Genomic DNA, 23,787 nt, shown 5'->3' with positions numbered 1-23,787 from the left:
TGTTGGCTGCTGTATTCTTTAATTCTTGTCAACTGGATATGTAGCACTATCACTTGCCCAGGCTTTAAATGAGTCCATATTGAAGCCGAAACTCTGACAGAGGGGAAAAGGAGCCAGCACAATGCCCAGAAATGTATTGGGAACCCAAATCTAAAAAGAAATCACATCATGAATGAAGAATAAATCTTAAGAGGGTTTATAAGTGAGCTTCAGTGAGCCCTCAGCAAAATTAGGAATGTATTTTATTTTATATATTTATCCATTACATGCAGTGGACAGAAATTAAAAGGTAGCATGGGTGAGAGACTAAGCCCAGAACGGACAAACCAAACACTGGCTCTGCACAGGGCCGTTCGCGTTTTTCGCGGGCACCGTAGTTTCTCCTACACCCTTGGAGCGGGAGAGTGAGGCGAGCGGTATTCAAATGGTTGCAAACTGCAATTTCACCGCTAGATGCCACTAAATCCTACACTCTGCTCATTTATATTAGCCAGTAAAATAACAATAAAGCTAAAGTCATGTAAAATCATAACAGGAAAAGGCATGATTGTATTTTTTTGCAGTCAAGTGAGATGCTATTCCAAACACTGTATATATAAATCAATTTACTCCAATTGTAGATTTCACAAAATATGAGGTGGCGCTTACAATATAACCAATCTAATACGATAACACAGCTGGTCCCAAATGTACCACATAGGCCTAGATGATACAACATCTCGGACATTAATAATTAAACATAAGCTGTCTGTGTAAACCTATAGGATATGCTTTGAAGATGGCAGACAACTGCTTTTATTTGTAACAAGATAGGCTGTTAATAACCAAGAATAATGGCAAAGTAGCCAAAGTAACTTTAAGTCACTTTCCTCAGGTGCCCGTAACATAAAGTTGGAACACATGTTGTAATTCATCATAATTCAGCTGAGCAGGCAAAGTTATGATTGCAACATAAAAGCAGAATGAAATGACATCCCCAGCGCTAATCTTCCCACACAGGCTAGTGGGTGCAGGAGTGTTTCATAAACACAACAAGGTGTGGTTTCTATCCAAAAGCGGCCAGCTTCCGTCTATTCAGACCATTATCTGCGCAACAGAGACGAAGAAGGGGGAGGTCTGTCCTCTGTCTGGGCAGCAGAGAAGAAGAACGACTAAAACACTTTCTTAAAACACAAAACAACTCAGCAAACATGAGTTTGTACGGCGCCAATTCAAAACTGGCTGCCATGGGCCAGAGAAGTAATTCGCGACCGGATTTGGTGGGTTCAGGTTTTAGAAACGACGTGGTCGGCGCTGGAAACGGCTTCCAGGGGGATTACCAAGCAGGGGACGGCGGATACACCTACACCTTCTCCAGGAGCTCCATGCACGGCGGGGGGGTCGTAGGACAGAAAGTGGGTGGTGGCAGCGGAGGTGGTGGAGTTAGGTAAGAAATCACCTGTTGCTTTTAAATGCACGAGGATTAAATTAGACATGAAATGTAGCCTGCCGTTACCTGTGCAAAATATGACGTTAAAAAAATCTAAATCTAAATTACAAATTCATGACTATTCTTGAGGAATATTATGTTAGCTGTGTCCAAGCAAAGCCATAAGATCCATCTGGGAACTTTTGAGAAGATCAAGTGGTTTTTGTCGTCAGGCAGGTTCCAATAAGACCACCGCTAGCTCAACACGTAGGCCAATAGTCTGTGAGTGCTGTAGGGCTACGTTTACCTACAACAACATACAACTGTTCTTTCATCAGTCCGCATGAATCCCAGGTTTTGATATCTTTGCTAAAAACGTCATTGTCTGATTTGTTTTCGTAACATGTGTATCTAAGTAATCTATCACTCCTGATCTGTTGCCCAATATTCTGAATTAAAATAGAGAAAATAACTTGCACACACCCCTTGAATGTACTCCCACTTTCATCCATCATGATGTCAGTGTTTAATGTTATAACAGTTATGTCAGTGTCAGTGCCAGAGCTTTTCAAATTATCGCCTTTAAAAAAACAAAACAAAACAATCCTCTCTAAATGCTTAACTCACGGTGAACGAAGGTTAAAATAAAATACAGGATGTTATTTAAGTGGATGGGGGAGTTGCAAGCTCTTTAAAGAGAGAGACAGCCGTTGGTTAGTTTTTTGTGTTGGTGACCCATTTCCATGTCCCATGACCTATAGCTAGACTTCTAAAAAACAATGAACGAGTGTGTGTTTTATCATTTTTAAAGGATTATGCCTCATCAGAAACTACTTTGGTCTTTCTTTGTTTTTCACACATTGTTGTCATGCTATGTTGTTTATTAAGAAAGTTGGATCTGTTATTTTCAGTTTAAATACCTATCCAGCTTTGAAGCAGCATTTTTATTGAGGCTTACATATTCCATTGATGACATCCTTTACTGAACAACCTCATATTTTTCAATAATCTTCTACTAAACAAAGCTAGCTATACGTATGTATATATATATATATATATATATATGTATATATATATATATATATATATATATATATATATATATATAAAGTGCTTAAAATACACAGTTGGCTCTATATTTTTATTATGCTTTTATGTTTTCTTTTCACATTGATATTATTTAAAGCTGTATTACAAGAACTGAAAGTTTGTTTTTTCTCATGTGCAGTGCACAGGCTATTCAGCAAAGAGCTTTGTTCCTGGCAGGCCAGTGTCAAGAGTACCTGCAGAGAGCGCAGATGATTCTCCAGGGTGTAAGTGTAGCACACAGATTTAAAAAAAAAAATAGAATAAGAAGAAAATTGTCTGGTTAGATTGTGAAGTGGCATTATCATAAATACAGTAGATCAAGCTTGCCTGCCATTTTGTTGACTTCATTGTAAAAATGTTTTCTGTTTACACATCAACATGATGATCATGATGATGCTGTGGCAAGATATGTCTTAAAAAGCAGATAAATATCATCAGCAAAGTGAAGTATAATTTGGCAACTGGCAAGAGTTCAGTGTCTGTACTGTGTGATTTTATAGGGGGGTCCAGCCATGGAGGCAGACAAGCTGTTGATCATGGCTGCAGAAACCATCGAGCAGATGAATGTCTCTAGCAGACAGCTGCAGCAGATGCGTGTACCTAATGATGTCTTCCGAAAGTAAGACAAGATGCATTGTGTGTGTGTGTGCTGTCTTTGCATGTTTCCATTTGCATGTGTTCATTCATGACTGTGTGTACACGTAAGTAATCCTGCCTACAGTTTAACATAGGTAGGTGGCGCTAAATGGGTAATATATGCTAGTATTTGAATATCTGAATTTCATTTTATAGTTGAGCCAAACCTTATACAGAGAAAGAGTTGCCTTCTGAACATTCTTCTCATTCTCTTACTCTGTATTTGCCCAGCTGAGCTCTTTGAAGATGAGTGAGCCATTGTGCCCTTGGAAGAGTCACAAAGTATTTTCGTTTTTTTGTACAATGCTACAGTGTAGAACAGTTCCAGCACATGCATGCTGCGCTCCAACAGCAATTGGTCGGTGTTATGACCACAAGACGGAAGAGAGGCAGTGTGGGCTCCCTTGAGGGGGGCAGGATCTTTAGTGATGCCATAGCCTGGATTGCCCAACAGAAGGTGAGCTCTTCATACTTCAGAGACGTTTAAGAACATAATAATAAAAAACACAACAAATATGGGTGATACGTCTGAAATCAACATCTTAATAAGAGATACAAATCACAATATGGTGAATGTATGTAGAATCACATATGAAATAATCTCATTTATGTTTAATTCAGTGATCTGTGTTCCACTGTTATGGACAAAACTCTTTACACATGTAAAAACAAAAACTTTAATCATTAATTTTCTTTTTAATTTATTTACTTGTAATTATTAATTTGGACAATCATTAAACGATAATACTGATTATTACCAGCATCAGTATACCTCCTCTAACTGAAACCATCTAGACACACTGCCAAAACCTGATCCGCGAGTGAAGGAGGCCAAGAGAGGTGCAGATGGATTGAAACAAAGAAGAGGAAAGAGCTCTGCCATTTGAGAAAGAGACGGAGAGAGGGGGAGAAATAGAGAGTGGGGGAAGAGGGAGGAAGATGAAGAAGCTGTGGAAGCAGAAAGAAAAGTAGAAGTAAAGGAGTGTGAAATCTGACACTCTCCACTGACTCACTTGTTATGGAACAGGGCAGTTCAGCAGATCTCTAACATGCTCATGGGAAAACGCCCTCTACTCTCTACCTCCCCAACCCTCCCACCCAAACAAAAAACACACCCTGTCATTCTGTCACCACTTCAAGCCTCATTCTCTACATTCCATCATTCATTTTCCCCCTGTCATCAGATATAGAAACATTTCTTTGCATATTTTTCTGTCTCAGTCTTTGTTCTTTAGGTATTGCTTTTTATAAAACTGCAAAACTGGTAACATAGTACCTGACGACCTACTGCTGCCATTTTTACCTACTGTCTCTATGTACTGCTTTTTGTCATTGTACCTACAGTACAGTCCAACATATAACTATGTTGACCTTTCTACTCTAGACATTTAGCTGCACTGCTGGCAGCCTCTTAACAGCCATGTTGTGTGTAGCTTCAGCCAAGTAACCATGAAGGAAAAGGGAGTGGTATGAGAACAAAAGCCTTGAGAGAGAAAAAAAAATGAGTAAAGAGCAGGGACTGGCTGAGGTTGGTTTACCGGCAGAGCTCTTATCAAAGTTGAAGGCTGTGAACAAGGGGGGGGGGAATAGTTGGGATAGTTTCCTGCTTAACAATGGACTTAAGGAATATATGCTGACACCTAGAGGGCAAAAAGGGGAAGGAGATTTAAGGTCAGGGAATTAATAGTGGGGAGAATAGCGAATCTGTTGAGATTTAGAATTCTGTTGCCTTAAACTGTATATTATTCTTATTGTCAAAAATCCATGAAAAAACAAAACAATGAGTTTGTCTCACTAACAAGTATAGCCTGTGTTGCTTAAGACAACAAAGCTATTCCTGTGTGGACTAGACCCTCATTGTTGTCCAAAAACTATTAAAAACACATCGATGAGCCACACCGTTGCACTCAATGAAATGTTCCTTCCTTACACTGTAGTTTATTTTGAGTCAATTCCACATACACCACACTGCTCTTGTAAATACTTACATTAGAGCACCAAATGTGTATTAATTCGCAGCTGAAAATAGTCCCCAACAAATTCACTAATTACTCCTGTTTGAGTAGCATTTGATTTAAAAAACTGCAGTTTCCAGGTGTTTTAGGAAATTATTATTTTCTTAAATGAAACAATGTATTTATTACTTGTTCTTAAAGATTTACGTCTTCAGTAAGGAAGAATAGGCGCATGAGACAAAGATGGATTATGCATTGTTGGTTTTGGTCCTTTCATGGAGTGCTTTGACAATAAAAAATAAGGAATAATGCCAGCCTTATTATTTAAAATGTGTATATACTGTATACAGTATATATTACTTCATAAACCTTCATAGAGTAATGTTCCATATGTCATTTCCCTTCAATTGAGGCTGATTTTGACATTGTAATTGTGGACAGCAGTTATTGTATTTTAAAAGTTAATAAACTCTGATTTTGCATCTTGTAGCGCATGATTGAGACAGCTCCATGGGGAGATGACTCTGTGACCATAGAAAAGCAAATCATGATCCACAACAAAAACTTCAGCTCTATCCAGAGGAGCCAGGAAGTAGACCATGCCAGAGATGAACTGGTAAGGGGTCTTTCTCTACACTGTTTCCATGTTTTGAAGCTCTTCTTAGTTGTTTATTCTTTAGATATCCAGTTTATTAAGGAGGATGGTCATCTATGCATCATGTGTTCAAAAGCCTAATATTTTGTAATATTATTTAAAATTGAGCAAAAAACAAAATCTCTCTCTTTTTTTTTCTTCTTTTTTTTTTAGAACTCAAGGGGCGACAAGTACAACCTCTCTATCCTGGAACAAGAATGGGACAGTCTGCAGGTAGAACCAAACTCTTTTACAAAAATGTTTATTAGTTTGTCAAAATCAGCAGCGTTATGTATTATCACTATTGTTACTTTTTATCATATTCATAAATTTACCTTGTGTCTGTCTCAGAAAATGTCCCACAGCCGTGTGACTCAGCTGCGTGAGCTTCAGGGCATCATTGAGGAGATCTCCAAAGCCATCATGTGGGTGAATGAGAGAGAGGAGGAGGAGCTTGTGTTTGACTGGGGAGACAAGAACATCGATCAGTATATACCCAAGAAGCAAGAGAGCTACTCGGTAAGGATCTCTGGCTGAACTCTTCTTCTCTCCTGGTTGGATGTTTCTGTCTCAGTTTATGAGTGTGATTATACCTTAATATTTGATGTGTTTTTATTTCTTTTACCATTAAAATCTTAGTTTCATATGTTGGCCACAGTCTAGCCTTTTGGGTCCCTTACTTTCTGTTCTCCTGACAGAGGCTGATGAGGGACCTGGAGGAGAAAGAGAAGGAGCTAAACAAGCTGAAGATAAAAGCAGATGGACTCGTGAATAACAGCCACCCTGCCACAGATAAGATTGAAGTAAGTGTTTTGTTTTGTTTTTCTGGGTGTTGACCTATCCTTAGCAAATTATTCAGTGGATTTGTACTGATGACTCTGTGTGCGCCCACAGGCCTACATGGACACCTTACAGACTCAGTGGAGCTGGCTTCTCCAGATCACCAAGTGTATCCATGATCATTTGAAGGAGAATGCTGCCTACAGCCAAGTATGTGTGCTCAGTTCTGCTCTTGCTTTCATGAAAATAGAGCCCCGTTATGTTTTCATGTGAAAACTGATTAAAGCTTTTTGCTGTTTCCATCTTCAGTTTTTTAAGGAGGCCAATGAGACCTATGCGAAGCTGCAGAAGGAGCATGAGACTATCCGAACCAAGTTCACCTGTGACAAGAAAACACCACTGGATAACCTCACTGAACTCCTGAAAAACCTGGAGGTAACATTATACTCTGTTAAGTCCAGGCCAAGACGTATTTCCCTGCAGATGTGAGGCACAAAACATGCTCAAACAATTTACTCTATTGAGTGATATGGGTGTAAACAATTGCATGTCTGGTAAACTGGTTAGGCCAGTTTTTTTAAGAGACTAAATGGAATGATTCTGCATGTCTGCAGTGTACAGTGGCTCAGGTAAAAAGACAGATCTGATTTTTGCATGTTCACAGAAAGAGAAGGAGCGAATCATGGAGAATAAGAGGCAGGTCCAAAGTCTGGTCAACAAATCTAAGACCATTGTCCAACTGAAACCTCGCAACCCAGAGGAGAAGAGCAGCAGCCCCATCATGGTCCAGGCCTTATGTGACTTTAAACAAGATCAGGTGGGATATACGCTCTCTCTCTCTCACACACACACACACACACACACACACACACACACACACACAGGCTTTGTGAGTTTGAAGTGAAATATTACAAGTGTAATTCAGTGTTTCCTGTGTTTGTATGTTCCGTTTTGTGCTTCAGAAAGGAATTTTAAAAGGGAATGAGGGCATCCTGAAGGATAACTCGCAGCGCAGCAAGTGGCTTGTGACAGGGCCTGGAGGTATGGACATGTTGATTCCCTCTGTGTGTCTGATGATCCCTCCACCAAACCCGCTCAGCATCGGCCTCGCCAACAAGTACGAAACACTCAGTCAATGTAGATCAACATAAGTCTGCAAATATCCTGTTTGGATATTGGCATGGAAGTTCAAATTTTGTCAGCTGAAGTGGATTTATTTGGATTTATTATATAATAAATATATTGGATACATATATCGTTGCACTTTTAGAGTGATTAATGGCTTGTGCTGTTCCCTAGGAATGAGCAGTATTATGAAGCCATCATGGGCATCTGGAATCAGCTCTACATCAACATCAAGAGTCTCATCTCGTGGCAATATTGCATCAAAGACATCACTTACATCAACTCCCTCACTCTCAGCATGGTAAGATATCACAAAGAATGCAAATTAAAAATTTTACTTAGTTTTTCTTAGTTTTACTGTTTTCATACCAAGCAAAGCTGAATTAGATTCAGTTTCTGTCTCATCTAAAACACTGTCTGCATGCAGGAGTTTGCTCACCTCCTGTGTCTTTTTCTTCACCTAACTCCTCTCCATTGTTTTGCAGCTGTCTAAGATGCGCCCTGATGAGTACCGTAGTATCATCAAAAGACTGGAGACTCACTACCAGGAGTTCCAGCGTACCAGCCAAGGTTCTGAACTGTTTGGGGAAGAGGACAAGAGAACTATCCAGGGCCACTTTGATACAGCCCAGAACCACTATGATACACTAATTATCCAGCTGCCAGCTTACAGTGAGTGTAAAATGTCTTTACCTTATCCCTAAATTGCAGTCCACTAAATATGCAAAAATACTGCTATTTTTGACACTCTAAATTGATATTCTCCAAATTTTCCACTAACCAATAAAGAGGGTGAAGGAGTGAAGCCTGAACCCCCAAAACAGGATACCACAAAGATTCTGACTCCCAAGATCCCCAAGCCTCCCCCACCCAGTTCTATCCTCAGCCTTACCCTGCTCAGCAGTCTGCAAGAACTTCGACGCAGGCTGGAGCTGTCCGAGTCCGGTCTCACCAGCCATCTCCACATTCCACTGGGGGAAAACAGTGTGCACGAGTGCTCAGTGCACATCCAGAAGCTGCAGGTATGTAACTCTAATTAAGTGAGGTTCTAATTTGCTACCAAACCTATTTCAAAATTTGCAAAATATTTGTAAAATATAACAAAATTCCTCTGTGTACAGCTTACCACAAGAAAAGCACAAGTTAATTTCATAAAGAGCACTTTGTAAAAATGAAACATTAATTTCCTGGTTTTCAAACACAGTGAGAAACATTTGGTTATGCTAAATTTAACTAATTATCACATACTGATATCTAGACTGTGCACCAAGATTTGGACTCCATTCATGATGAGTATCTACGACTAAGAGAAAAGATTATAAAGCAGCTGGAAGGGATACCTGCAGACTCCGAGCAAGCCAAGTTCCTCCGCTCTGAACTGGAAATCATCAACCAAAAACTGGGAGGCCTGCAGGGTCTCTACTCAGTCTACCTTCAAAGGTACATTATTTTTGTCTAATCACATCACCTTTTTATTTATCCCGCAATGATTGAGTAAATGCAGAAAAAAACAAAGCAAGTACTGGGACCAGAACTTGTGGCAACATAAAGCTTTACTGATTATAAAGTAAAATCACTTTTTTCTTCATTAAATGTAGTGAAAGTAATTTGCATGAACAAATGCATTTAATGCCTGTGTGTCTTTAACAGACTGTCGGCTCTTAAGGCCTTGCACCAGAGCCTTCTCCAGGCTGAAGATATCATTAAAGTCAAGGAGGCCCAGCTGACAGAGAAGGAGACCACGTCTCTGGACCTTCAAGAGGTGGAAAACTATCGGAGCAGGCTAAAGGTTTGTCACACTTTACATATTTAGTTTGAACTGTGGTCTCTTGCGTTCTAGTTTCAGGACAAAAAATGTAAAACAGTGTAGAACAATAATACTAGTAATTAATTAGTAGGATTCACTGAATCCTCTTTGTGGAATGTAACTACTTGTTTACTCAAGTACTGTACATGAGTACAAATTTATACTACTTTATACTTCTACGCCTCTACAATTCAGAGGGAAATATTGTACTTTTTACTCCACTACATTTTTGGTATTGCTAGTTACTAGTTACTTTACAGATTAAGACTTTACATGCAAAAAAACAAATTATGATGAGCTCATTAAATATGATGCACAGTTGTAGATTAAACTACCCAACAGTATATAAAGCAGTTAAAATTATTTCCACCTCGACCAACTGCAACAGTAAAATGCGACTTACACAATGCATCAGTAATAATAATAATCCAATATATGATAGCACAACACTCTCATGGGCCATTTTTCTGCATTATGAGTACTTTTACGTTTGATACTTTAAGTACATTTTTCTAATAATACATACTTTAACTTAAGTAACGTGTTCAATGCAGGACTTTTTTTTACTTGTAATGGAGTATTTTAATGTTGCAGTATTTCTATTTTTAGTAAAAGATCTGATGAATACCATGAGATTTGAGTTTGAGTTGAGATTATTTTGTTACACAGTGGATGTTTATGGATAAAATAACCAGATAGGAATTTCAGTTTTTAATTAATTACTTGTTAAATCAAGGTAGGATGTTTGTACATTAATGCATTAATATATATATATATATATATATATATATATATATATATATATATATATATATATATATATATATATATATATATATATATATATATATCATCATCATCATCATAGAGCCCATAAATAAGACTTAAATAGGATGTATGGTTATAATTGAAATTAGAATTTTAATCTATTTTGTGATTCTGTGTTAAAGCAAATGAAGAGTGAGCTGGAGCAAAAAAGAGACCTGCTGACGGCTATAGAGTCTGACCTGTCTAAAGCAGTGCACTGGAATAGTCAAATCCCTGAATCCTTTCACAAGTGTGACGTGGACTTGTCCAAGTACTCAGACCTTGTGGGTCAGATGTCTGACCGCTGGCGCCGCATCCAAACCCAGATTGATAGCAGGTAGGATAGTCTTCGCATTCTTCGTATTCTTCAATACCTGTGAATATTTCTCCATATTCTCCATTCGTCATTGCTGGTAACAACACTAAAAATATCCTTGTATCCCTTCCTCTTCCTTCCACTTTTTCCTTTTCAGAGTGTGGGACTTGGAGAAGCAGGAGAAACAGCTGAAACATTATCAGCAGAGCAGCACTCTCCTGGAACAGTGGATAGACAATGCCAGGAAGCGCCAGGATGCCCTTCAGATGGTTAAGATCAGTGACATCCAGACTCTGATGAACCACCTCAACCAACAGAAGGCACGTCTTTACTTGTTTACGTCAACATATTGTAATCACTACTAATATTTGAACTGACCTGATTTGATTTTGAATTGGAAATATCCACCATTCACACTTTAATTGTGAGGCTGATAGCTGTGAGCATTGGTGTAGGTGTGTGGATTTTCTACATTATACAGCAGCGTAAGTGGAAAGTGTTGCAAAAATGTAGTTGTTTCTCACATGATTTATGAAATTCGACTAGCCTCTGAGATCAAGAAAATTAACAGAATTTTTTTTTTTATTGAGTTACCGCTTATAATAATTATAATAATTAAAATGCTTGTTTAATAAAGTAATGGATGTCTTACAAGAAGCACAGACTGGACAGTTTCATGTCAAAAATAAATCAGTGAATTTAATGCCCCCCTTTGCTGACTGCACAGGCACTTCACACTGAAATTAAGGGAAAGAAGGAGAAAGTAGAGCAAGTGCAGAAAAACGCAGACACCTGTGCTGCCTCCATAAAGGTAGGTAGTCAATTCATGTCCACTGTTTTCTTTCATTTTAGAATATTTTTATACATATTACCAAGTTGATGAGCACAAGCAAGTATGGTACAAAATAATAAAGTCCATATTGTGTGTTTTCAGGACTATGAGCTGCAGCTGGCTTCCTACAGTTCAGGCCTGGAAACTCTGCTTAATATTCCTATCAAGAGAACAATGCTACAGTCCCCTGCTTCTGCAGTCAGACAAGAGGTATGAGTACTGTCTCACAATTAAGTCACACTAAACCTATTTTCAGTTACTGGTACAGTAGATGTTATTAATACCCATTAGTTGAGTAAACAGTAGTTATTTCTGTTGTATTATGAGCTCATGTAATACAGCCAATTTAAAGGTTAATTTCATGTGTCATTTAAAGATCTCACTGGTATGTAATTAACACACGAACATTTGACATCAGTATTCATCCACTAATTTTAACTCCATCAGGTGGCTGACCTCCAGTCCCACTACATAGAGCTACTTACCCGCTCTAGTGACTACTACAAGTTCCTAGGGGAGCTGCTGAAGAACATGGAAGAGCTGAAGGTAGGTATTGGATTTGTATGATGCCATTTAAGACATCATTGTATCTGTAAGTCAATAATATTTTGTTAGTAAAATAAATAGTACGATAAACATAAGATAAATTAACAAATAGGTTCGTTTAACAATATGAAAGTAGGTGACTGAGGCTCTTTCTGTTTTTGTCATTGCTCTCTTTAGATCAAGAACACCAAGATTGAGATGCTGGAGGAGGAAATGAGGAGTCTGAAGGAGGACATCCAGGATCATAACCAGAAAAAGAAGTCACTGGAGGATGATTTGGCCCGCCTAAAGCTGGAGCTCACTCAATCAAAAGACCAGCTCATTTCCATGGAAGAAGTGAAGAGAACCACAGTAATGCAAGTTAACGCTACCAAGGAGAACCTGGACAGCACACACAACCAGCTTCAAGATCTTAATGACCAGCTGACGCGCATTAAATACCAGCTGGATGAGGAAAAGAGGAAAAGGAGGTTGGCAGAGGAACGCTACACCAGCCAGCAAGAAGAGTATGAGGCGACTGTTCGCCGCAGACAGAAAGAATTGGAAGAACTCAACTGGACCAAGATTGACTTGGAAAAGGCAGTGAAGGACAAGGAACGTGAACTTGAGAGGATGAAGATACTGCTAGAGGAGGAAGCGACACGTCGACGAAACGCTGAATCAGATATCTCAAAGGTAAGAACACAGTGTACCCAGGAGATTAATCAACTTAAGCAGACATACGAGACAGAGATCCACGTTACCAAGACCACGATCCTGAAAGCATCACAACAGAAAGAAGAAAACACTGCAGAGCTGAGACTGCAAGTTGACAGACTCACTGCTGAGAAGAGAGATCTAGAGGAGGAGCTGAGGAGACTGAGGCAGTCCATTACTCACGCGGAAGAGCAGAGAAGCAGAGCAGTGCAGGAGGCTAGCCAGCAGAGGGCCTCAGTGACACAAGAGACAAGGATCCGCAGTGAGTTGGAGATTCAGCTGAGAACAGTCATGCAGCAGAGAGGAGAGGATGAGCTCATACTAAAGGAGGCCACCAAAAACAATCAGGAAAAGTCCAGGCAGATCAGCATGCTAACATTTAACCTGGAGGAGGAGGGAAAGAAGAGGAGAGCTCTGGAATTGGAAATCAGTCACCTAAAGCAGGCTGAGGCAGAGCTGAAGGCAAAGAACACCTCCCATCTGGAGGCAATTAACAAGCTTAAAGTGTCTGAGCAGGAGATCCACATCACCCGAGTAGAGCTGGAGAAGTTGACCAGTGAGAAAACGAAGGCTGAGCAGGGTTCTGCCAGACTGCAGAGCCGTATCCGGGAACTTCAGTGCTCTCTGGATGGAATGGAAGCTGAGTTGGAGAAGCAAAAGAAGGCAAGCCAGGAGGAGTTCACACGTAGAAAGAGAATGGAGGCAGAGTTGGAGAGGATGACACATTCTTGCAGAGAGCACACCACCACAATTAACACACTGAAATCTATCCAGCTAGAGACTTCCAACTCTGGAAGGAAGTATGAGCAGGACCTCAGCGCTCTCCAGGGGGCTCTGGACAAGAGCCTGAGGGAGCATAAAGTCACCAAGGAGGAACTGGAAGCTGTCACAGCTGAGCTAAAGACACTTAAGCAGAAGCTCCAGCAGGAACAGGCTCGAATTCATGAGCTCAACCAACGTAATGAGAGCCTGTATAAGACCATTGAGGAGAAGAGCCGCCAGCTTAATGAATACACTACAGAGATTGAAAAGCTGAAGACTCTGACGCAGAACCTGACAAAGGAGAGACTGAGGTTGGAGGAGGAGCTGAGGGCCGTTAGACAGGAGAGAGATAACCTAAAGCTTAGCAAAAACACTATTGATGAAGAAAGTGCCACTCAGATCTCAGCCTTGCATGTCCAGCTTCAGAGTAGCACCCAGAGGACAGTGGAGCTCCAGGCTCTCATCAATGACCTGACCAAGGAGCGAGAAAAGCTTAAATTGGAAACAGACAAATTCCAAAATCAATTGATTGAGGTATTTTTGATGACACTGAAGGATCATCTCCACATAATTCAACTAATTCCTTTTCTGCTTTTGCATGAATGGTTATAAGTGCATTAAGACTGAACATGATTTCAAAGTAGCCTTGTTATATTGACACAGTGACATGACAGATGACTTAGAGTTTTGCATGAAATTCACTTAACTTATAATTAATACTTTTGCTTAGATATGCATGTAGTACAACCTTTTACTTTGCACATTATGTGAACTTAACTCATACGATAGTAACAATCACTTAATCACTGCATACTAACTGATGTAACAAATATAATGTACACATCTCTTTACAAATATGTACATGTATCAATTGGTCCACTCAGTACTGACAAATGATTGACATTTCTGAAGGACATTAAATTAGCCTGTGACATCACAAATTAAATAGATATTGATGAAAATTGTATATGATGATAAGCTCTTACAACATGCTGCTAAGAAAAGCCATGTGTACTCCTCAGAATGATTAATTAGACTTATGGCTCTTTGCTCTGTGCTTCACTTATTGGCACTTCTGTATATGAATGTGTTTTCTTATCTCTCCCCAGACATCCATGATGGTGCGTGACTCCCAAAGCAAGTACAGTGAGCTGCTGCTGGAGAAGGACAGTTTGCTATCCAAGCTTAAACTGCTGGAGCAGGACAAGACCCGTCATCAGCGCCTAGAAGAAGAGCTCACCCGCATCAAGCTCACACTAGAGACTGAGTTCCGCAACAAACAGCGGCTGCAGGATGAAAAGAATGCCATCCTCAAGGATTTTAACTACATGAAAGGCCAGTATGAGCTGAAAGACAGCCAGATTAGGCAGTATGAATCAGACAGAGACAAGGGTGATCGAGAGAGGCTCTCCCTGAAGAATGAGATTGAGAGGCTCACAAGGGAGCTAAAAAGTGTTGAGGAGAGGTACAAGAGCCGTCTGTTCAGCTCTGAAAAGGAGGCATCAGACCTGGCTCTCAAGAGAGATGCCCTGGAGAGAGAGATAAAGAGGCTGCAGCAGAGACCCAGCAGTCTGAGCAGGCAGACCCAGACAGATGAGAAGGCTCCAACAATCGATCCGTCCAAGCTGATATTTGATGGGGTGCGCCACAAAGTCACAGCCCACCAGCTTTGTGACTGTGGTATAATCAGTAAAGCCACTCTAGACCAGCTCCTAAAGGGAAAAAAGACAGTGGATGAGGTAGCTGTGGACATCCAGCTTAGTCTAAAGGGTACCGGCATCATTGCTGGCATGACAGGTTCTCAAGGTAAAATGCCATTCACTGAAGCCAAAAACAAGAACCTCCTCAGCGCAGAGAGTGCCCTCATGCTCCTGGAAGCTCAAGCAGCAACAGGCTACATAGTGGACCCCGCATTTAATGAGAAGATGCCTGTGGATACTGCCTGTTCAAGAGGGATTGTAGACACAGAAGACAGAGACACCTTGGTGACAGCTGAAGCAGCTAGTACAGGCTTCAAAGATCCATACACTGGGAAAGTATTATCTGTTGGCCAGGCTTGCAAACAGGGCCACGTAGACAAAGACAAAGCCATCCGCTTGCTCCAGGCTCAGGAGTCTGTTGGAGGCATATTGGATCCTGTTCTGAGTGTGTTCCTTCCAAAAGATCTGGCTTTGGATCGCAATCTTATTGATGAGGAGCTCTACAGGGCTTTGAACAAAAAACCCACCTGCTACCTGGATCCAGCGACAGGAGAGAAGATAAGCTATAATGACCTTAGGAAGAAGTGTGCAGTGGACCCTGTTGCTGGCTTGCTTCTGCTCCGTGGTCCAGAAAAGCCTATGACAGTGAAAGGTCTCCGTGGTGAAGTCCCTGTTACAGAGCTCATCCATTCTGGACTGTTGGATGAAAAAGATGTGTTGAAGCTCAACCAGGGCATGCTTACCACCAGAGAAATTGAAGACAAGCTAAAGTCCTATCTCTATGGCACTACCTGCATTGCAGGGATCTATGATGAGGCAAATGATCGAATACTGCCTATCTATCAGGCAATGAAGGAGGGTCTGCTCATGAGAGGAACCACCCTGGAGCTTCTTGAGGCCCAAGCTGCTTCTGGCTTCATTGTTGATCCAGTCAACAATGTCCTCTTGACAGTAGAAGAGGCCACAAAGAGAGGCCTGATAGGAAAGGAGTTTAAGAATAAGCTGTTGTCTGCAGAGAAGGCAGTAACTGGATACAAAGACCCATCCACAGGAAAAATAATTTCCCTCTTCCAGGCAATTGAAAAAGATCTTATTGAAAAAGGTCATGGAATCCGTCTTCTGGAGGCCCAAATTGCCAGCGGTGGGATTATTGACCCCAAAGAGAGCCATCGTATTGATGTCACTGTTGCCTATAAAAGGGGATATTTTGATGAGGCGATGAATGAGATACTAACTTATGAAGGAGATGACACAAAAGGGTTCTTTGACCCTAATACTAAGGAGAACCTGACATATCTTCAGCTGAAGGACAGGTGCATCACGGATGGCAAAACAGGCCTAATACTCCTGCCACTCAATGACACGAAGAAGCCCCAGAAGTCAGGTGAGAGCCGTACCAATGTCCTTCGCAAGAGGCGGGTTGTGATTGTTGACCCAGACACTGGGCTTGAGATGTCAGTGAGAGAGGCCTATCACCGGGAGCTAATTGACTATGACACTTTCCTGGGCTTGTCGGAGCAGGAGTGCGAATGGGAGGAAATAACTATCAAGGGGTCTGACGGCTCTGCACGTTTGGTGATAGTGGATAGGAAAACAGGAACCCAGTATGACATCAAGGACTGCCTGGAACGTGGTATTATTGAGCAGAAGTCTTTGGATAAGTATCGTGCTGGAGCGCTAACCTTGACCCAGTTTGCTGACCAAATTACCAGCAGAACCAGCAGCACTGAAATGACCATTGCAGCCAGCAATGTTGATGACATGGTCACCTGCAGCAGTCCCATCCAGGCACCATCTTCTCCTACTGTCCGTAAACGCTTCAGCAGTATTTCTATTACTGTTTCTCCCCCTGAGATGTTTGATGACCAGAGCCCTGTGGCGGCTATATTCGACACAGAGACCTTGGAGAAAATAACTATTCCTGAAGGGGTCCGAAGAGGCATAGTTGACACTCTTACAGCTCAGAGGCTACTGGAGGCCCAGGCATGCACAGGCGGTATTATCAACCCTGCCACTGGTGAGAGACTGTTGCTGCAGGATGCTGTCCATCAGAGTATCATTGATGAAAGCATGGCCAGTAAGCTGAAACCTGCCCAGAAAGCCTATGTTGGTTTTGAGGATGTGAAGACTAAAAGAAAGATGTCTGCAGCAGAGGCAGTGAAGGAGACATGGTTGCCTTATGAAGCTGGCCATAGATTTTTGGAGTTTCAGTACCTGACAGGAGGCCTGATAGAGCCTGGCACTGGACGTCGCATCACCATTGAAGAGGCTATCCGCAAAGGTTGGGTAGATGGTAAAGGGGCCCAGAAGCTTCAGGATACACGGAACTACCAGAAGAATCTGAACTGTCCCAAGACAAAACTAAAGATCTCCTACAAGGAAGCCATGGACAGCTGCATGGTGGAAGAAACCAATGGTATGAAGATGCTGCAGGCCTCCTCAATATCCTCCAAAGGAATCAGCAGCCCTTACAATGTCTCTAACCCAGGGTCTCGCTCTGGGTCCAGGGCTGGTTCCCTTGCCGGCTCCAGGAATGGATCTCGTAGAGGCAGTGTGGATTGCTCCTCTACTTACAGCTATAGCTTCTCCACCAGCAGTACCACCTATAACGCCAACAGTCACTCTTAATACACAGCATAGAAAAATAATGAAGCTAGACTAGTTATTACCAGCAGTTCCTATGCAGGTTGCTTTTCTAAATGTTTATGCTACCAATGACATTTTGGGAGGTTTGCTTAAATATGGAATCTGATTTGGAATTTATTTAAGCATTTTGATTGTTTGCAGTTTTTGGTGATTTGGTGTTTCAATATTAAACTTAATGCAGAGTAGGCTATAAGGGGAGACACCACAGGCGAAAAGATTGTTTTTTCATGTATTGGTCAATTTTGAGATTTTAGGCTAATTTGCTTCCATAACATGTCTTCTTTCAGACTAGTGGAAAGAAAATGCCCAAAATACACATTTAGGTGTTTATTTTACTACACTTTGTCTATTTTTGTCTGTAGATTTCTCCTAAATTCACTAAAAGTTAGCATTAGATAATGCCTAATTTGCATATTTAAACATCACATTTCTGAAAACTTGTAATACAAAAAATAATTGCCTTAATGAAAGTAATCAGCTGGAGAAGTTTCATGGTGATATCTATTAGTTAAGATTTTTACCCTATTCACCTGGGGTGTCTCCTCTCAATGCTATCATTCTAACTCATAAATGTTGAATGAATATATTTGTCATAGCTCATTTTAATGAGGCTTTTTTAGAATTTAACAATTTGTTATTTTAAAATATGCTTGTTTACCTCAGCTTTAGCGTGCAGTCACAATTTAATTTGCTATTTTTTATTCTTAGGTTTTTGCAGCTTGACTTGTATATGTTTTATTTTACACAATTGCAAATGCTGAGGTTTAGCTTAAAATACTGTAATCATCAGCTATGCAAATTCCTATCCACTACAATGTTATTCTCAAGTGATAAAAAAAAAAGTTGTCATAACAATTTTGATTCATTAATTCAGTCATTCATTCATTCTTTCGCTTACTTGCTTGATATCTGTATTGTGCATTAAAAGCTGAAACTGTTCACTATATATGAGGAGAGGCTCATCTACATCCTTGTAGTATTCATTGTTACCTATGGATGGCGCTAATTGTCATACTGAACCTCATTTCAGGCCAGTTTGCTCTCGACAGCACATTAGCACATTTTAGAGAGGTGGGAAACAAAATGGTACACTTTGGTTATAGTATGGTATTAGGAGGACTGTAGTGTTGGATATATTAACGGAGTTTAAGGAAGCTGTTATATTTGAAATTTGATAATCATGGCCCCTATACCTTTTACAGTATCTGAACAAACATGGGTATTAATAACCAATCATTAAATTATGCAAGATGTTCTTGGTCTAAAGATAATTTGAATGCGTGTCCAGACACCACAGGAGTTGTATGATAATGAATGTGAAAATTTGAACTAAAAAGGCAATTACTTATGAAGTCATTGATCTTTGATCGTGCATTTTGGCCCAAACAGGGTAAACCCAACTATGTTGCCAATAACTGAATGTACCCTATATATAGCCTATTGGTCATTGCACCACTGAAACAGAGTAAAACAATTTTACATAACTTTTTGAACATAAAGGGCATTAAAGCCCTTTGAGGCAATTTTGTGATTTTGGGCTACATGAATAAAACTTGACTTGAAACATTTATAATTATATCATGGACTATACACCAAAAAGCTAATTTTATTACTACTACTGCTACCTATTTATTGTCCACATGTGAAGGGTTTTTGGGGGGGTCCTCTGGAGGAAGTCTCCGTCTGCGTGTGACGGGTGAGGGTGAGAACAAACGGAGAGAGGCAGAGGGGGGGAGGCCATAGAGAGGGGAGGTAGAGTGGAAGGGGGAGGGAACAAGGGAGACAGCCTTAGCGGCGCAGTGGGAGGACTATCCCGTGCCAGGACTTGTGGCGGCTGCAGCGGCAGCCTGGACTGGAGGAAGTGTGCTGGGCGGGGGGCTGAGAAGCAACAGCATTTCAGGAACCGAGCAAAGGCTTCCATTTTATCACCGACAGCCACAGAAAGCGCCGGGTGCAGCTGGGACGAAGTGAGCTCACAGAATCGGCTGTGGTCAACCTGAGAGCAGATTCCAGCAGAGGAAAATGAGCCTCTCAGCCTGCATTAAGCCTGTATGACGGGCTGAGGGCTCTTTGATCAGGACTTTACCCCACTCTTCCCCAAGGGAAACAGAAGGGGAAAAAAGAAGAATCAAAGTACTCGCTTTAAGTTTGAAAGGTAAGGCACGGTGTCGGAGCTTTTCCACGGTCAATATTTAGCAGGGAGGGTTTTAAAGTCGCGCTGGTCAGTACTTAAAAGCAGGATTAGACCTCCACACACTGCAGTACCTTTCAACCGCTTTAACCCTTCGCTCAGTCACATTTCACTGAGTGTGCTCATTTATTCAAAGTGCAACACAGGGCACTGCTCTCTGTTTACTTTGGCTCTGAGTCCTACTAAAACCAGGGGTGTGTGTGCTTGTGCTCTAGCAGCACCCCGAAGACAGAGAAGACATTCAAACATTTTTTTCTTCTTCATGTAAAAGTATTATTTACAGCCTGTGAATTTAACTCCCTAAAGCTCGGCTTGACCTCTTTGAGTCTTTTAAGATTTTAAATGTCTTCCTCAATGAATTGTGTTTTGCAGTGGCTATAATTTGGGGCTCCTTGCTGTTGTGGGCTATGGTGTACTGGAGACCTTTCTTATAATGTGAGATTCTTATGGAAGACTAGTACCCTGTAGGCTATAGAGCTCCAAAAGAAACAAGCTTTTTCTGTCCTTTGTTGACTGTTTGGACTCCTCTGTTGTTGGATAAATGATGGTGACAATTAGAATGAGTTTTGCTTTTTTTCTTTGAGCTACAGCTGCTGCGTGGTATTTGTGGCCTTAAGGCTATGCTTCTCAGGCAGCCATTGTTGATGACATGTACAAGTGTCCTTACATCACAGCAGTTTCAGCCCTCTTCACCTGAATATCAGTCCCTCCCTTGCTTGGAAATCAGACACACACCTGCATTTACACCCTCCTGTGCACCTTTCTTTCAAGCAACATAAACCATGCTGGTTGTTCCGAACATTTTGCAGGGTAAAACTCTTTCAAGATTAGCTTTAATTACAGACCTAACAAGACAGGAGAAACATTTTTGAACTGGCAATTATAGCTTTTGTTGGTGGTTCTCTTTGGAGGTCAGAGTCGTATGAACAATATCTGGCCCTCAAGGCAAAAGAAATGTGCGTCAGAAACAGAAACCAGAGTGTCAGTTTTTTCCTCTCTGATAACAGGCGGCAATTACAAAGGGCTGGCAGAGCGACGGATGAATGGGGATACTGATAGTGTGGTTTGGACAGGTGGGTTGGCAGAGGGTTGGGGTAGTGTACTGTAAGCAGAACACTGTGATCTAACCCTGGGAGGAACAGCATGGGATGGAGCAGTTGGGTATTTCACTTTGTCACAGCAGTGCCATGGCCACTTGGCTGACATGTGTAAGCCATTAAACAGAGAAGGAGACCTGGAGGAGGAAGGAGAATGAAAGCAATAAAGGGGAAAGAATGGCAAGAAAGGGGGGAAAGAAAAAGAGAGATGGAGAGAGGGAACAATCCATTTTGGAACACATTCCACTATGACTTTGGGATAGAAAACGGTAATTAGGGAGTACTTTAGGAGCCTTAAGGGTGCACAGATTTGCTCAGAACCAGGGCTATCATTTTTATTCCCTTCAAAATATCTCATCAAAATGAGAGACAAATACATGTTAGGGTTCCAGGTTTATGAAATAAACTTACTAAAAACACCCAGCTCCCCCCTCCCATGGCAGTTTTTATTTATTCCCCCCCCAATAGTTCTCATGGTTTTGTTTATTTCAGTTCTTCAGCAGTGAGTGGGTGTCAAAGCCACAGCTCAAACATATAGAGCCCCTGACAGGAAAAGGCCAGAACAAACTGTAGCCTTGTCCCTCTCCGGGCCCTTCAACCAGCCTGTTATGTCACTGTGGACATGTTATCCCACAGTATGAGGCATGTGCTCGTGCCAAGTATGAATACAAGGCGGTCTGGAACAGTGAAGCTGATGGTATCAAAGTTATTAGGTGGCTATTACAGTGCATCCAGAAAGTATTCACAGCACTTCACTCTATCCACATTTTGTTATGTTACAGCCTTATTCCAAAATTGATTAAATTCATTATTTTCCTCAAAATTCTACAAACAATACCCCATAATGACAACGTGAAAGAAGAGTGTTTGAAATCTTTGCAAATTTATTTAAATAAATAAAATAAAAAAATCACATGTACATAAGTATTCACAGCCTTTGCTCAATACTTTGAAGCACTAATTACAGCCTCAAGTCTTTTTGAGTATGATGCTATAAGCTTGGCATACCTGTTTTTGGGCAGTTTCTCCAATTCTTCTTTGCAGGACCTCTCAAGCTCCATCAGGATGGATGGGGAGCGTCGGTGCACAGCCATTTTCAGATCGCTCCAGAGATGTTCAATCGGGTTCAAGTCTGGGCTCTGGCTGGGCCACTCAAGGACATTCACAGAGTTGTCCCGTAGCCACTCCTTTGTTATCTTGGCTGTGTGCTTAGGGTTGTTGTCCTGTTGGAAGATGAACTTTCACCCCAGTCTGAGGTCCAGAGTGCTGTGGAGCAGGTTTTCATCAAGGATGTCTCTGTACATTGCTGCATTCATCTTTCCTTCGATCCTGACCGGTCTCCCAGTTCCTGCTGCTGAAAAACATCCCCACAGCATGATGCTGCCACCACCATGCTTCACTGTAGGGATGGTATTGGCCAGGTGATGAGCGGTGCCTGGTGTCCTCCAGACATGACGCTTGCCATTCAGGCCAAAGAGTTCATCAGACCAGAGCATTTAGTTTCTCATGGTCTGAGAGTCCTTCAGGTGCCTTTTGGTAAACTCCAGGCGGGCTGTCATGTGCCTTTTACTGAGGAGTTGCCTCCGTCTGGCCCCTCTACCATACAGGCCTGATTGGTGGAGTGCTGCAGAGATGGTTGTTCTTCTGGAAGGTTCTCCTCTCTCCACAGAGAAACGCTGGAGCTCTGTCCATCGGGTTCTTGGTCACCCCCCTGACCAAGGCCCTTCTCTCCTGATCGCTCAGTTTGGCCAGGCGGCCAGCTTTAGGAAGAGTCCTGGTGGTTCCAAACTCCTTCCATTTACGGATGATGGAGGCCACTGTGCTCATTGGGACCTTCAATGCTGCAGAATTTTTTCTGTACCCTTCCCCAGATCTGTGCCTGGATATAACCCTGTCTTGGGGGTCTACAGACAATTCCTTGGACTTCATGGCTTGGTTTGTGCTGTGACATGCACTGTTAACTGTGGGACCTTATATAGACAGGTGTGTGCCTTTCCAAATCATGTCCAATCAACTGAATTTACCACAGGTCGACTCCGATCAAGTTATAGAAACATCTCAAGTATGATCAGTGGAAACAGGATGCACCTTAACTCAGTTTTGAGTGTCATGGCAAAGGCTGTGAATACTTATGTACATGTGATTTGTTTTCATTTTTTATTTTTAATAAATTTACATTTCAAGATTTCAAACAAACTTCTTTCATGCTGTCATTATAGGGTATTGTTTGTAGAATTGTATTTTGAGGAAAATAATGAATTGAATCTATTTTGGAATAAGGCTGTAACATAACAAAATGTGGAAAAAGTAAAGTGCTGTGAATACTTTCTGGATAGATATGAATGCTAAATACCCTAAATACTAGGGGCTACAGCCAGAAGACAAGGGCAAGAAACAAATCTGTTCTGGTTGTCCAACTCCTGTCATCTGATGGAGTGGTAAACATGCATGAATAGTTCTTTTCATGTGCTGGGCAAACAAAAAAATAAAGCTAATAGGGAAAAATGTAGCTAAGTTTAGTACAACTGCATTAAGTAAAGAAAAAACTTCAGTCCAGCAGTCGCCCCACAGGCAGCCAGACTTCCTGAAGCATTTATGGGACTTTAGGTGTTACTCAGGTTTGCAGACAAACAGCTTAGGAGATCATTAATCTGTCCAGAGATTCCCAAAGAGACAGTAATGTACTGTATGTTTAGCTGCTTTTTCCATAGGTGCAAAACAGAGCCAGTTCCTACATGCTGGGTTGGATGAGTTTTATCA

The 23,787-nt window shown here is 41.3% G+C and overlaps 2 protein-coding genes across 6 annotated transcripts in view; both read left to right on the top strand.

The window, feature by feature from the left end:
- Positions 1–1,069: 1,069 nt before the first annotated feature.
- On the top strand, positions 1,070–18,685 carry LOC122887424 (desmoplakin-like). Of its 2 annotated transcripts, none has more exons than XM_044220632.1 (24): positions 1,070–1,426; positions 2,637–2,721; positions 2,998–3,116; positions 3,446–3,590; positions 5,579–5,704; positions 5,897–5,956; positions 6,074–6,241; positions 6,421–6,525; positions 6,617–6,712; positions 6,812–6,937; positions 7,167–7,319; positions 7,465–7,619; positions 7,802–7,928; positions 8,113–8,299; positions 8,417–8,649; positions 8,886–9,067; positions 9,278–9,416; positions 10,385–10,578; positions 10,715–10,877; positions 11,285–11,368; positions 11,492–11,599; positions 11,837–11,935; positions 12,113–13,927; positions 14,503–18,685. In XM_044220632.1, exons 1-24 carry the CDS (start codon positions 1,191–1,193, stop codon positions 17,719–17,721), a joined length of 8,124 nt encoding a protein of 2,707 aa, XP_044076567.1. In that variant the 5' UTR covers positions 1,070–1,190; the 3' UTR covers positions 17,722–18,685. The 2 variants fall into 2 exon arrangements, with proteins under 2 accessions (XP_044076567.1, XP_044076568.1); XM_044220633.1 differs by having other exon boundaries at positions 1,072–1,426; positions 12,113–12,610.
- Positions 18,686–19,049: 364 nt separating this feature from the next.
- LOC122887425 (tensin-3-like) overlaps positions 19,050–23,787 on the top strand; it is a 34,995-nt gene continuing 30,257 nt past the window's right edge. For all 4 annotated transcript variants that reach the window (XM_044220636.1, XM_044220639.1, XM_044220637.1 and 1 more), the window contains exon 1: positions 19,050–19,894. The gene's annotated coding sequence lies outside the window, so the exon portion shown is untranslated. The remainder of the gene's footprint in view (positions 19,895–23,787) is intronic.

This window comes from Siniperca chuatsi, linkage group LG13, assembly GCF_020085105.1.
Source record: "Siniperca chuatsi isolate FFG_IHB_CAS linkage group LG13, ASM2008510v1, whole genome shotgun sequence".
In the NCBI taxonomy this organism is placed as follows: Eukaryota; Metazoa; Chordata; class Actinopteri; order Centrarchiformes; family Sinipercidae; genus Siniperca; species Siniperca chuatsi.
The sequence above is the reverse complement of the archived record's forward strand: the minus strand, read 5'-3'. Positions and strand labels throughout refer to the sequence as shown.